General features: G+C 35.7%; 3 protein-coding genes across 7 annotated transcripts in view; 2 read left to right on the top strand and 1 right to left on the bottom strand.

The window, feature by feature from the left end:
• LOC127868355 (vacuolar protein sorting-associated protein 29) overlaps positions 1-15,492 on the bottom strand; it is a 198,177-nt gene that overhangs the window by 164,363 nt on the left and 18,322 nt on the right. The window lies entirely within an intron of this gene.
• Positions 1-15,492, top strand: part of LOC127868350 (ketohexokinase-like) — a 192,927-nt gene that overhangs the window by 154,639 nt on the left and 22,796 nt on the right. The window lies entirely within an intron of this gene.
• LOC127868358 (60S acidic ribosomal protein P2-like) lies at positions 6,675-14,719 on the top strand. The gene is made up of 4 exons (XM_052410068.1): positions 6,675-6,842; positions 11,739-11,911; positions 12,166-12,276; positions 14,579-14,719. Exons 2-4 carry the CDS (start codon positions 11,740-11,742, stop codon positions 14,650-14,652), a joined length of 357 nt encoding a protein of 118 aa, XP_052266028.1. The 5' UTR covers positions 6,675-6,842; position 11,739; the 3' UTR covers positions 14,653-14,719.

A 15,492-nucleotide genomic window follows, 5' to 3' on the forward strand; every position in this document is an offset into this window, starting at 1 on the left:
CTATTATTCCGTGTATATATAACTCACATTGTAAATGACATTGAAGCTCATTCCAACTTATTTGCAGACGACACTAGTTTTTGACAGTCCAAATTCTGCAACCGCCGTTTTGGAACCCGATATTGACAAAATTGCAAAATTGATCGATATATGGTTGGTAATCCATTGAAGTCGGAATCACTTGTTATATCGCGCTAGAGGAACGAATCCTATCATAATCACTTACTTTACGTTTATTAGACCTTTTCTAGAATATACCAATGTTGTTTGGGATAATGTATGTATAATGGTATCAAAAAATGAGTTGATAAAATTCAAACAGAAGCTGCCCGCATTGTTTCCGGTTGTACCCGACTTGTGTCCTCAAGACTACTTTCCAACGAAATTTGCTTTGAAACTTTTAGCACAAGAAGACCCAAACACAAACTAATTCTTTTCTTCAAAATGGTCAAAAGTCTTCGTCCAGAATATTTTTCCTCACAGTCTCCACAATCTGTTGGCGAGCGATCTACAAGATCGTTACGTAATTCATCCCACTTGGTGCTCGGACTAGGACTTCTCTGTACCAACATTCCGTCTTGCCTTCATGAATTGCTGCTCGGAATTCACATCTAGACGAGGCGAGGCTTGTTGATAAAATATCTTATTTAAACAAGACCGTGGATTTTAACAAACCGTGTAGTAATTCATTGTTCTATTATGGTAAGCGAAGACAACAAGTGCTGCACACACGTCTGAGAACTAACCGTGGTTCTCTTAATAAACATTTATTTGATAGAAATCTGGTTAAATCGCCACTTTGTCAATGCGGAAAAATAGAACACACTACGCTCTTTGAACAATACACGGATATATCACTCCGCACGTTACTGTATGTAGATGATAATCTTTTTATCAGAGATAATTTTGCAGTGTTTGATGCAGTCCATAGTTTCATCGAAAGCTAGGGAAGGTTCAGAGTGGTATAACTATCGGTTCTCGATGTTTCAACATTTTTTACAAATAATATCTGTATTTATAATTACATCAGCATTTTTTACTTAATACACTGTTTCAACATTTGTTAACAACGTTGATTCCAATCATACTCTCAAACTTGTTTTAAACTCGAATGATTATTCAAATGTTTTGTGTTTAAACTGCAATTACCGTCACTATGTTTGTAAATATGTTATTGAGGAAAGGAATCCTACTAGCCTAGCTAACGTTCCAATCCTATAAACTGTAGATGCCGGTAACTTATGTTGCAAATCCCTGCCTTAATAACCAATCACGTGATGATAGCCTAGCCTTGTATGTGAAAGCATGGAACGACAACTCTCCCATACAATTTGATCTAGCTATGCTGGTTCCAGTCTAATCTATGTGCAAAGTTTGGCAACCTCCGCGCAGATATTTGACTGGACCCAGCATATCTGGATCAAATCACTCCCTTCATAACCAATCACGTGATGATAGCCAAACCACGTGGTACGATAATTTTACCGTTGTTAATTAGACTTTTTTTTAAATTTTGGTTATTTATTGGTTTAAGTATTATATTATGAAAAATAGTACCACTTCATTTTGCATTTTGAAAATAGTGTATCCCAAAATAAAACGACAACAATAGAACTTTCCAAATTATTCAATCGTTTCGCGTTGCACGACGCTTTATAATTTTCAGGTTTTCAAATCATCAACAGATGCATATCGATGGTCCCAATTTAAAATGACGAACCTACATTTTTGGCATTTCGCGATTTTGATACTGTGTAAAGTGCGAAATCAATGCGCATATTCCCCCAAAACAACAAAATAGTTAACCAATCACAACAGCTCAATAAAGTCACGTGATGTAATGACGAACCGCAATTGCTTGAAGTCAAAATGACGAAGCTAAAAAAATTGTAACTTCGGCATTTTGCGCGCTAATTCATATATTACAGTATCAATATAGCCATGTATTTTTAAGGTAAATTGACGAAACGTAAACTTTTGCTTATAGAATAATTAAATAATACATTTTATAGCATTGATGAACGCAAACAGAGATCAAATTAATACAAAATGTTGAGGTCTTAACTTAATAACTTGTGGCCACAACTAATAGCTTGTTCCTACAACTTATTAAGTAGAGGTCTCAACATAGTAAGTTGTTCCTTCAATAACCTCTGGCCGCAAGTTGAGACCACAACTTAATAAGTTGTGGGAACAACTTACTAAGTTTGGACCATAACATAGTTAAACCAATCAGCTAGGCCGTTTCATCTTTATCGTTTTATCACCGTTAGTACCCTTATACTCGTACTATTGTGTGTTCGGGTTTGAGCGCCGATTTGAGCACTATCCCTGTAAGCTATGGATCCCGGGATTGAGCCCCTGTCTGAGCACTTGCCTTATTAGCGACTGGGTTCAGGGTTCCATCCCCGGTCTGAACACTAGCAACGTACGCGTCGGATCCCGGTTTCGAGTCCCGAAGCACTCGCTTCATAAAAAAGTGGTCCATGGTTTTTGGATTTGAACCCGGGACCTTCTTGTAAAGGGCGATTGCTCTGACCGGGGCTCGATCCCGGAAACCATCGCTTACAAGACGTGTGCTAGATGCCTAAGTTTTCGACGGTCCCTGGGTTCGAATCACGGTATGAGCAGTAGTCCGAAAAGCTAATTAGGAGTTTTCGACGGTCCCGGGGTTCAGATCACGGTACGAGCACTAGCCCTGAAAGCTATGGGTCTCTAGATCGAGCCTCGGTTTGAGGACTTACCCTATAAGCGACTTCTCGAATTCAGATGTGAGAATTTACACCAACAGTGAAAGGTCCCGGGTTCGAGCCCCAGTCTGAGTACTAGCCCTGAGAGCTATGGATCCCGGGTTCAAGCCTGTGCCTTAGCATTCGCCCAGTAAGGGAAGGATCCTGGTTGCAAACCTCAGTCTGAGCGTTCGCACCGAACGCTACGGGTTCACTCAGGGACTCGAACCAAACAGCCGTCGCTAACATACCATACTAACACTCGCCTTTTAAGTGACCGGTTGCCGAAATGAGTACTAGCTCCGTAAGCAACATTTCCTGTTTTCGAGTCCCGGAATGAGAGCTATATATATCCTCGCAAGCTATGGGTGTCCGGGTTCGAGCGCCGGTCTGAGCACTAGCCCTGTAAGCTATAAATCCCGCATTTTTCGGGTCCGGCTCTTAGACTGACTTGGATCAGGGTCCGTTCGCTTAAATGGTAATTACTTAAACCGGGATTTGAGCCCGGGGCCGATAGCATACAGGATGAGTGCTAAGGCAGGGCCTCCAAACCGGGATCCGTTACGTAGGATGCGAATGCTCAGACTGGGGTCCAAGTCGCTTACAGGGAAAGTCCATAGACTGTGGCTAAAACCCAAAGACCCATCGTTTAAAAAGGGAGGTATCAGACCTGGATTCGCAACCAGAATCCGTCGCTTATGTGGCTAGTTTTCACACAAGAGTTCGAACACTGAACCAAATAGTTTACTTGGCGATTGCTCAGATAGGGGCTCAAATCTGAAATCCATGGCTTACATGACAAGTGCTCAAACAGGGCTAGAACGGGGATCCATAGCTAACAGGGATAGTGCACGAACCTGAGCACCTAGTAGTATAAGGGGTGCTAATTGTGATAAAACGGTAAAGATGAAACGGCCGATCTGATTGGTTAAACTTAAATTAGTGGCCTCAACTTAGTTGGTCCCACAAGTTATTTAGTTGAGGGCTAGAGGCAAGTTGTCGCCACAAGTTTCTTAGCTGAGGCCTCAACTTAATAAGTTGTTCCCACAAGTTACTTAGTTGAAGGAATAACTTAATATGTTTAATAAACAAATTACTCAGTTGAGGCCACAACTTTATAAGTTTTTGGAACATGTTATGAAGTTGTGGCCACAAGTTACTAAGCTGAGGTCTCAACTTAATAAGTTGTGGGGACAACGTACTTAGTTGTTTCCACAAATTATTTTAAAAGTTGTTTCCACAAGTTATTTAGTTGAAGCCACAGCTTATGATGTTGCTCCCTCAAGTTTTTAAGTTGTTCCCACAAGTTAAGTTGAGGCCACACTATGAATAAAGAATTGCGGTTGTCACCTCTGTTCCACCGTGTAAAACAGAAAAACACGCATTGCTTTGCCATATCTAATGGAAAACAGTGAAATAATTTATTACAATAAGCTGTCCAATTTGCCGAAACATAACATAAATGCAAGTCTAAATGACGAAGATACATTTTACAGCAGATTTATTAACTTAATGTCAAATTAATTCGATACGAACATGCTCCATCATGAGACACTTTTAAAAATGTTTTAAATAATCGTCAATTGATTTCGTGCAAGAAATGTTTAACAAAAATAGCCTACGTCTCCTGAAAACTTGTTTTTTTTTAGGTTCAACATTTTAAATTGGGACCATCGATATAATAGGAGGTTTTGGGGATTCCGATAATGACGTCACGTTTGCGCATGCTCAAATTTTGGCCGTCAAATCTGCGACCATTCTGCTATTGTTTGCATGGGATGAACCGCATCGTGATAAGTTTACAATCATATTCGCGACCCTTTTGAAGAATAAAAAATACTTAGAACTTGAAATTCTTTCAGATTAAAGTGAATCCAATGAACGAACACAAATAAGGACGAAAACAAACAACAAATTGATTGAATTTATGTATTCAGCATATAGAAACTGTTTTGAACCTATTTGTCTGTAAAAACTTGCCTTGTTACAGATTAACTAAATCCTCTTGATAAATGTAAATGCTTTTATTTAATTGTTCACACCAGTTTTGACACTCTTTGTTTCAGCAGTTTTAACCTAGTGTTTAATTGCCCCTTTGTTTATCACAAACCGATTATCTCGATATGATCGGATACTGTCCAGACAATTACTATGAAAACAGTGTGTAATAAACCCAGGGACCTAAACTTGTATGACTCTGTATGGGGTCTCTGCATAAACCAAATGTGTCTGGTCATTTAACACAATTTATGATACCTCCATGTCATCTCTTGGCATATTAAGTCAAAAACTTAACAGTTGCTTTAATAATATATTTGAAAATAGACATTTGTCCGAAATGGATTAACATCTAGGAACTATTAAATATATATATTAGCCAGTTTAAACATAACAATATAAAGTGTTTAATAACTATACATTTAAAATATTTTACAAATTTACTGCTACACAATTAACGTATTTAACGGGTTCCTGCTAATGTAAACTCTGCTATAATGTGTAAAGATCGTGCGTTACTGCAGTGTTCGAAACATCATCATGAAAACAGAGACGTAGATAACGTCTCTGATGAAAACAAGCAATCGCGTTTGGTCATTATACGGATATAAAATACTTGCGTAAAATAAATAAAATGTGTAGATTTATGGTATCATAAAATGCTAGATTTGTATCGCTCTATATCACTAGAGAAGAGTTTTTAATATACATGTACATGCAAAGACAGTTCAATTTGCACCATATTCAGGTGTTTTTTCAATTTGAATGCTTAAATTTATTAATATTTTCATTCAATGTAAACAAAACGAAAATTCATTCAATGTAAAAAAAAATTAAAACTACATTTCAAGATCGAAATGTATTGAGCTATTTAAGGGCTTTGTTTTATAACTGATTCAATACACCCTAAATTTCAATCTCTGATGAAAAATAACACTATCGCATCCACACCACTTATAATAATATTCAAATTAGTGTATGTTTTATAATTTTTGAAATATCATTTATTCAAGTCTTACTTAAAAAAGAATACGAATATTTATAGTTTTGTTTTGTGAAATTGTAAGTATTAAGTCTTCCGACGACCTTTACTCTGATACAATGTAATTGGCCGCGATCGAGAAGTTGACGGCCAATCTATTTTTAGTAACGGAAAACCCCTCTTGTGACGTCACACAAAAACCTCCTATATATATTTAAAAGCATGGTAAATAGTCGGTATTACTATTTCCTCAAAAATATCATAACTAAAATCAAAATTTGCGAATCTGAAACAACTTTTTATTTTGTCAATTTACAAAAACGTGAAATCTGTTGGACGGTCCCTTTAAGCCGGGGTTTTGATCCTGCTATGTTCTGTTCTGTGTTCTTCTTGAACCCCCTTTGTAGAGGAACCAAACAATCGTTTGTAGACAGTGAATAATCCTCCACCGAATATAAACACTATATTACACGTTCACACTATTCACTCCTTAAATCACACACCTTTCACTAGAATATAAGTCTATCCACTAATCGCGAATATATGCGACTTAGAACTGTACGCGCGATTTTTCATTAGTTGTTAAAATATTAAATGAGATAAAAATAAAAATAAATCATTAAATGAATTTACGGAAGGCCGGAGAGTGCTTCTGTACATACATTAGAATTGTATTGCCTTGAATAAAAATACCCAATAAACACTATTGCCAGTTTAATTAAGAATTATGCCCTTCTTTAGTTTGTTTTTTGTGTGTGTTTGGTACGGGGTGGTCGCTGGCTTGCATTGGTCACCAAGAGCAACTGACGTGTCCTGTCCAGACCGTACAACAACCGTCCATGTTGGTTCTAGTAAAAATTCTTCGCGGAGGTGGGACGGGAACCAGACTAGTTTATTTTTATAATCTCTAAACAATAATGATAAAAGTCCCAATTATAAAAGCTTATACACTTAATTTGGTTCACTTATTTATAAAGCAAATGTATTAAATTACGGGTAACAGAAATAGAATAGTGTTTAGTATAAATCGTTGAATTTGTTTTGAATGGTTTTAGAGAGTGCAACCCACGTGCTTCCTTTACGACAAGAGAACTACCGTGGTGTGACTACGTTTCGTGTCCAGAGACTTAAAAGTATACATTATGCATATTTTTTCTGCACCATGAACATTAATAGTCTAAAATAAATGCAGTTTATTTATATGTTTAGGCTAAATTCTCAAAAATGCAATAATTCCACTTAACAACGTAATGAATTTCACTTATTTTGGCCACGAGGTAGCTAAAGAAACTTCAGCGTACAGTTTATAAAGTATTGACATAAATGTACCCTGAAGCCAAACCCGTATCGAAAGTCAACCAGAGTTTTAACATATTTATGTCGCGCTATAAATCAAAAAAAGCTCATTTTCTTGGATACAATTCTACATATTTTGGTGAATTCAGGGTTTTTTTTTAGAAAAAGGGGAAGACGCTGGGTAAAAGGGGAAAATAAAGCGCGAAAGAGACATATTTGGGGAAAAAATAAAAACTGTTTATTTTAATGTCTATAACTCGCCTACAGACTTCAGGTTTTGTTTAAAAAAAAGAGGCATGTCTCTGACCTTTTTGTTCTTAAACACATGAACAAGTATGATATTAAAGTCAAAGTCCTAAATATAGTTGCAGGTGTAGATCTAATAATGAGAAATGTTTTCAACTGGGGCCGGGGAACGATGTCAATATTATGATTTCAATTTCATGATGAATGGGTTGACGATATAGATCTGCTACAGTATTGGAAGGGAAAGGTGCGGCAGCTGCCGATTGTCTACTTTCACTTTCACAATAATCCGACAGTATTAATCGATGTTGATAACATGTACCTCCGAATCCAGCGATTTTCCTCCTTCTTTATAAAGAACCGGTAAACGGTACTTTCCCAATCAAGCAAAAATTCCCAAATTCCCAATCGGCATCTGAAAAAATCCCAATTGGCGTCCGAATTTTTTCTCAAAACGACCGAAAGTTTCGTAACAAAACCCAACTTTCGTAGCGCAAACAAAGAAAATCGTAAAGTTGTGAGTAACCACGCGCTCGATTAATTTCGGGTTTTATTATTCAGCGCGTGCAATCAATAGAGTCGTTACTGTTTCCGGTTCTTTTGTCAGGCAGCCAGCGTACTGTTTTACGTCGGTTTGTAACCTTGCCTCTGTGGAAAGGGTGTTCAGTCTAATGAACAATCTTTGCACGAACAATCGGAACCGTCTATCACACGACACATTGACAGCACTAATGATGCTGTGCAGAGAGGGACGCCAGCAACTGATAGAATAAGATGATCAAACATCAAAGATTGTTAAAATTTTCAAAAAAATGAAAGACAGAGACATTGCTTTACAAGAGATTAAAACAACTTGTAATTGATTTTGTGTGTTCTTTATAATATTTTGTCATTTATTTCAACTTTATTACTTAATGGTCATTAAGGCATGCCTGCAAATGATTATTTTAATGGGTATGTTCAATTAAGTATGAACTGTATGATGTATTCAATAAGACCCAAACTTCACGACGGGATTTTCCCAATTTAAGGATTTCACGACTCGATTTTTCCCAATTTTGAGGTTTTCACGACTCAATTTTTCCCAATTGGACCGGTACAGGTACTTTTCCCAATTGGACAAGGAAAATCGCTGGAATCCTGCTGGGTTTCAACGGTTTTTGATGATTCATTCTTAAAAAATGCGTCAACGCAATTAATATTTTCCGAGTCCGATCGTTTTATTTTGTTCGTGTACGAACGCCAATTGTGAGACTTTTTTTCTGTTTTAACCTTTATATCTTGGCTTTCATATAACCCGGATGAAAATTCGACTGGTTTCCGGTAATTAATTGACGAAACACCCTTCTCTCGCAAGACCGGAATCCAGTAAAATAGTCACATGATAAATACGATTAGTTACCCGGTTTCCATGACGTACTTTAAGAGCTATATATAGAATCACTGGGATTCCCAGATTTGAGTGTTCGTCGGGAGAGAGAGAGAGAGAGAGAGAGAGAGAGAGAGATCGTTGTACATGGTACAAATTGGATACGTGTCGACTTTCCCAAAAGAAAAAAACATGTCTTTGAGGGTAAAATATTATATTTGGGTGAAAATTATATTTTTTTGGGGGAAATGTTATTTTTAGGGGAAAAATTCTGGTAGGGGAAGACGCCGAATATCGGCGTCACTTTCTTAGTAAAAAAAACCCCTGGAATATGTATAAATTACTGCATTAGGGAATATTTTAAGGTTCAAATGTTTCAAATGCATCTTACAATAGGTGAAAATAACTCATCAGTCTGAAATTCACAATTTTGACGCCATTGTCGCTTTGTCACGTGACGAGTTTTCATTTGGATACTTTCGGATCGACCTTGTCATTTTTTGCTGAAATAGTAAACATAACTTTCGTTTTCTGAAATCTATAATTTGTGATTAACAACTTACATATGGTGGATTATAAGACTGATTTCAGTGTGAATCAGGTAGTTTTAAATATTATTTACTTTGAGTTTGTATTAACACTACAATTTGTTTACAAAACAAGCCAGAATAATCTAAAATACCGGGAAATGTCATTTTAAATTTGAAAACACTTGAGCACATGGTATGTTACTAAAAATAGTAATAACGTCATATGACCGTGAAATCTCGGGAGATTTGCATTTCAAGAAAGTCTGTCACATTGCTGTATTTCTCGATTTGTAAGAGCAGAATAGATAAATTTTAAATGTTTAAGATAGCATTTTGTGAAAGAATATATCAGTTGAATGTGAAAAATGTTAAACTTAATCTTTCCGATCAAGTGGTTGATTTGGGCCAATAACTGCATATAAAAGCTGTTTTGGACCGGTCTTTGTTAACTGTCAACTTTTCGGGAATTTCTGGTTGACTTTCCTAATGGGGTTGCTCCATAACTATAAAGTCGCGCCAGTCAAAAATCATAACAAGCGACATTTAAAGTTATGGTAGCCAGAACTATCACGTGACGAGTTTTAATATGGATACTTTCAGATCGTTTTTGACATTTTTTGCTGAAATTGTAAACATTACTTTCGTTTTCTGAATCTATTATTTGTGATTAACAAGTTACACGTGTACGGTTTACATCTGGTGGATGAGAAGAGTGATTTCAAAGTGAATTCTGTAATTTTAAATATATTTTTTTTTAGTTTGTATTTACACTACAATTTGTTTACAAAACAAGCAAGAATAATATAAAATACTGGCAAATGTCATTCTGATTTTGAAAACACTTGAGCACATGGTTTGTTACTAAAAATAGAAATGACGTCATATGACCATTAAATCTCTGGAGATTCGCATTTCAAAAATGTCTGTCGCATTGCTGTTTTTCTCGAAATGTTATAGCAGAGAAGATAAATTTTAAATGTTTAAGATAGTGTTTTGTGAAAGAATATATCAGTTAAATGTGAAAAATGTTCATCTTTCCGATCAAGTGGTTGATTTGGGCCAATAACTGCATTTGAAAGCTGTTTTGGACCGGTCTTTGTTAACTGTCAACTTTGCGGGAATTTCTGGTTGCTATCCTAATGGGGTTGGTCCATAACTTAATTTCGCACCAGTCAAAAATCATAAAAAGGGACATTTAAAGTTATGGTAGCCAGAACTACTGTTCAATATTTGTTATATCACATTTCAAAATATGTTACACATTCCAGCAAGATTTAAGCTTATTATTAAGTTATTTATTGTAAGGATTCAACATATACTATTTTCTATGATGCATTATGACGGCTTGTATTATCTCGACATTAGGGTGAAAACATTCTCGGAGCATTCTGTTTTGCTAGTGTCATAGTTAATAAATCACATCGTAAGGTGTATACTTCTCATTGCTTTATATATGTTCTCCATAATATTTCTATGAACGTGTAAATTTTAAACTGGGCCATGAAACGTATATTGTGTAATTAATATCTGGTATTTTGATGATTTTTATAGTAATGAGAGACTGTTTGGCGAAGCTAGTTTACTCAAGCGAAATTATAAGAGAAGAAAACGGCCATGATTGGTGATTCGCATTTTCCTAGTTTGCAAATGCCCTACACGCACGGACAGCGAAAGGGGAACCAAAATAAATAGTTTCTGTTCAGGGCTATAGATAACAAGGGTATTTTCATTATTAAGCAATTAAAATAACCCAAAACATAATTATAATTTTTTTTAAAGCATACAAAAACACGAATACAAATTTAATAACGTAATTCCCGTAAAAAAAACCCTTGTATCACGAAACGCAATTCTGACAAGCAACGCGTGTATTTTTAGACTGGTTATTTTCAGTACAAAAATGTACCGGATAGTTTATATGCCGTCCTATGAAGAAAAGAAGGCAGTTTTATCAGCTGTTACCAATCTTTGGGGTATAATTGTGACTGTTCCTAGACCTGTCCGATTATTACTTTCATTTTCAAGGTATTAAACTCAAAATGACCCGAAAACAGGTTGCATCTCTTTGAACAGCCATAACTTCATCAATTGTGCAGCGATTTTCACAAACTCAGTCTTATTCAATGCAAAAATGAATGCACTTTGATCAGTAATTCAGTAATTGTTGTTATGTACAGTACCTTTTTGAATTCCATTTGTATAAATGATATAGTAACCTTAGTAGATTTTTATTATATGTCATTCCCTAAATTACCTAATTGAGTTAAAAAACCGAGGGTGAAAAACCCAATAAGCTCAAAAGTAGTGGGTGAAAATCTTTCCTGAAACTATTGAATTTGTTGTCAAAAACCGGGGTTGATTACCCAATATACCCCAAAAGTTATCTATAGCCCTGTTCTGATTCTTCTCTCTAAAACAAATGTTGTCATACAAGCAAACACATTTCGGTGGGGATTTGGCACTACTGTGACAAGCTCTTGTTTACTGAGACAACATGTTGGACACCTTAAACTGTCACGTTTTATATGATCTGAATTCGCATGGCATTAAGCTGTTTGAAACCCTCAAGTGTTTTATTCAACTTTCAGAATGCGTTACGTGGCCGCCTACCTATTAGCTGCCCTTGCCGGCAAGAATTCTCCATCAGCCGCTGACATAGAGAAAATTCTCGGAAGTGTTGGTATTGAATGTGAGGCAGACAAAGTAAAGAAAATTATTGCAGAATTGAATGGGAAGAAGTTGGAAGACTTAATTGCTGAAGGTAATATTTGAAATACTGTAATTTGCTGCGAGAGAAATTTTGTTAATCATTTTTTATGACTGTAAAGGACAAACCAATAATGAATTGAATTGGTTTTTATAATAGACATAAGATTGGGGGAAAAAATTGTATGCCATTAATTACACAAGTCTTATGAAAAATCAAATTAATACAGTTTTAAAGTTTAAAGTATGTTGGAAATGTATGTTTTTAGTACACATTTGGTAACTGTAAACCATTTCACCTTTTTCAAGGATCCAAGAAGCTGGCCTCAGTTCCCAGTGGTGGTGGTGCTGCTGCCCCTGCTGCTGCTGCAGCTACTGGTGGTGGTGGAGCTCCAGCCGGTGGAGCTGCCCCAAAAGAAGGTATGTTTGCACAGTTGATTCTGCTGCTAGGCATCATGGGTCGGATGCATGCAATTCCAGTGCATCTAAGAATACCATAGCGCTTTTCTCTATACTGAAAATCTTATTTTGGCTTAATTGCATTTGCTTTTAGTGTCAGTGAAGCAGCAAATTCTGTCATATTTGAAATGTATTGAAGTTGTTCATGCCTGAAATTATTATCCCAATGATTGAAAATGGAACGCTTTAGTTCTGTTTCATAATTGACAATGTTTTGAAGTTGGCAAATGATTACTATTTTCTTGACACCTCTTATGGGAGTACAAATGTACACTGAATAAAACCTAGCTTGGCTAGATCATTATGATGCCAACAAACTTAAAAAAAAAGTTTTCCTGAAATATAAAAAACAAGACTATTGCCAAGCAATAAAAGTCCCCTACTGGCTTCACCATTGTCAGAAATTTCACCATTGTCAGAATATTTTTATTATTTGTTTCCATATCTACCACAATTTTTGACGTATGAACAAAATGAAATGACATGCATAATGTCTATATTGCCATCTATCCATGTTCCAAGTTTCATGAAAAAATATTAAGAACTTTTAAAGTTATCGCAGGATTCAGAAAAAAACACCATTTTCAGCACTACTTCTAGTCTATTTGTTGCCATAGCGACCACAATTTTTGACGTAGAAACAAAATGAAATGACGTGCATAATGTCCATATTGCCATCTATCCATGTTCCAGGTTTCATGAACAAATATTAAGAACTTTTTAAGTTATCTCAGAATCCAGAAAAAAAACAATTTTCAGCACTATTTCTAGTCTATTTGTTGCCATAGCAACCAGAATTTTTAATGTAGGAAAAAAATGAAATGACTTGCGTAATGTCCATATTGCCATCTATCCATTGTCCAAGTTTCATGAAAAAATATTAAGAACTTTTAAAGTTATCGCAGGATTCAGAAAAAAACCATTTTCAGCACTATTTCTAGTCTATTTGTTGCCATAGCGACCACAATTTTTGATGTAGAAACAAAATGAAATGACGTGCATAATGTCCATATTGCCATCTATCCATGTTCCAGGTTTCATGAACAAATATTAAGAACTTTTTAAGTTATCTCAGAATCCAGAAAAAAAACAATTTTCAGCACTATTTCTAATCTATTTGTTGCCATAGCAACCAGAATTTTTAATGTAGGAAAAAAATGAAATGACGTGCATAATGTCCATATTGCCAACTATCCATGGTCCAAGTTCCATGAAAAAATATTAAGAACTTTTAAAGTTATCGCAGGATCCAGAAAAAAACACCATTTTCAGCACTATTTCTAGTCTATTTGTTGCCATAGCAACCACAATTTTTGACATAGGAACAAAATGAAATGACATGCGTAATGTCCATATTGCCATCTATCCATTTTCCAAGTTTTATGAAAACAATATTCAGTAATTTTAAAGTTATTGCAGGATCCAGAAAAGTGTGACTGACGGACGGAGACAAAACCATAAGTCCCCTCCGGTGAAACCGGTAGGGGACTAATAAGTTCTCTGATGCAAAGTCCCCTCCGGTGAAACCGGTAGGGGACTAATAAGTTCTCTGATGCAAATTGTTTACAACTTCAGATAAATAATTGGCTGAAATAGTTTTAAAGAAGAGTTCATTTGAATTATTTTGAATTAAATTATATTGGTATTGAAGATTTAAAGAATTTACAAATGTATATGATTGTTGTCCACTATCGGTTTCACCGGAGGGGACTTGTGGTTTGCTCTCTGTGCGTCTGTCTGTCACACTTTTCTGGATCCTGCGATAACTTTAAAAGTTCTTCATATTTTTTCATGAAACTTGAAACATGGATAGATGTCAATATGGACATTATGCATGTCATTTCATTTTGTTCCTACCTCAAAAATTATGGTTGCTACGGCAACAAATAGACAAGAAATACTGATGAAAATGGTGGTTTTCTGGATCCTGCGATAACTTTAAAAGTTCTTCATATTTTTTCATGAAACTAGTTGCTATGGCAACAAATAAAAAATATCTGACAATGGTGAAGCCGGTAGTGGACATATATTGCTTGGCAATAGTCTTGTTTGTTTTTTTCCTGATTGTACTTTTATATATTTTTAACTGCAGTTAATTATAATAACAATTTTTGGACATTTGATCAAAACAAGACATACAAGATAGCCCCTGGATTTTCTAAGACAACATGATTGTCCTTGTTTGTGGTATTGAAAGAACAAGGGATGGCAGCCATGGTCTTAATGTTAGTTTCTAACCCTAAACATATCTTTCCTTTTACAGAGAAGAAAGAAGAAAAGAAAAAAGCAGAGTCCGAGGAATCTGATGATGACATGGGCTTTGGACTATTCGACTAAATCTGTAATGTCCCTCAAAATGAGCTTTGTTATACACTTTTTTTAGTGAATAAAGTGCAAAAACAAACTTTATGTACATTAAATTTCACCAAATTGAAAAAACAGGACATATTGAGATTATTCTCATAATACTTTTCCTGTCCATGAAACAAGTAATATAGAGAATACATGGTTGGTGCCGAGATGGAGAAAGTTTATCCGGTGAGGCTTAGAAAAAGAAAATAGGGCGAGCTTTAGTGAGCCCTATAAAAAAAAATTTAGGCTGAACCGTTTATACTTTTCCGTCTCGGCAACAACCATGCATTTGATTTATCCTGCTTCATGCCGTTGAAACATTTTATCAAAGACAAACGATAAATTGACAACAATATTATTATTCTTGTCGAGCCTCCTACATGTACACAAGGTTTTTGACGACCGAATAACTACCGATTGTGTCACATAAAAAATAGTTCCACTTTAAACTGTTCCTTTTAATACTTTCCAATTAAGAATATGAGAGGTAATAAAAAAACGAATTGAGAATGTGATATTTTTCTTGGTCTACAATTACGATAGCAGCCGATATTGGTAAAATACTACACCCTTGTGTAGTGTATTGGAAAAGTTACACTCTACTATGTGTCACAGCGTGCATAGGAATACACTACTTCCTGTTGATTGGAAATAGGACAATTTATTCTACTCTGCTTTATTAGGTCCATGTTTGCAACAGATGGGGAATAAAATATGATATGCCGTGTTGTGCTTGCACAAATAAATTCCTGATTTGATCCATATTGAGTTGCAATGTGTGAAGTCAATTTTCACCATGACCAAGCTTCATTCTTTTATTAACCA

This window comes from Dreissena polymorpha, chromosome 2 (assembly GCF_020536995.1).
Source record: "Dreissena polymorpha isolate Duluth1 chromosome 2, UMN_Dpol_1.0, whole genome shotgun sequence".
NCBI classification, from domain to species: Eukaryota; Metazoa; Mollusca; class Bivalvia; order Myida; family Dreissenidae; genus Dreissena; species Dreissena polymorpha.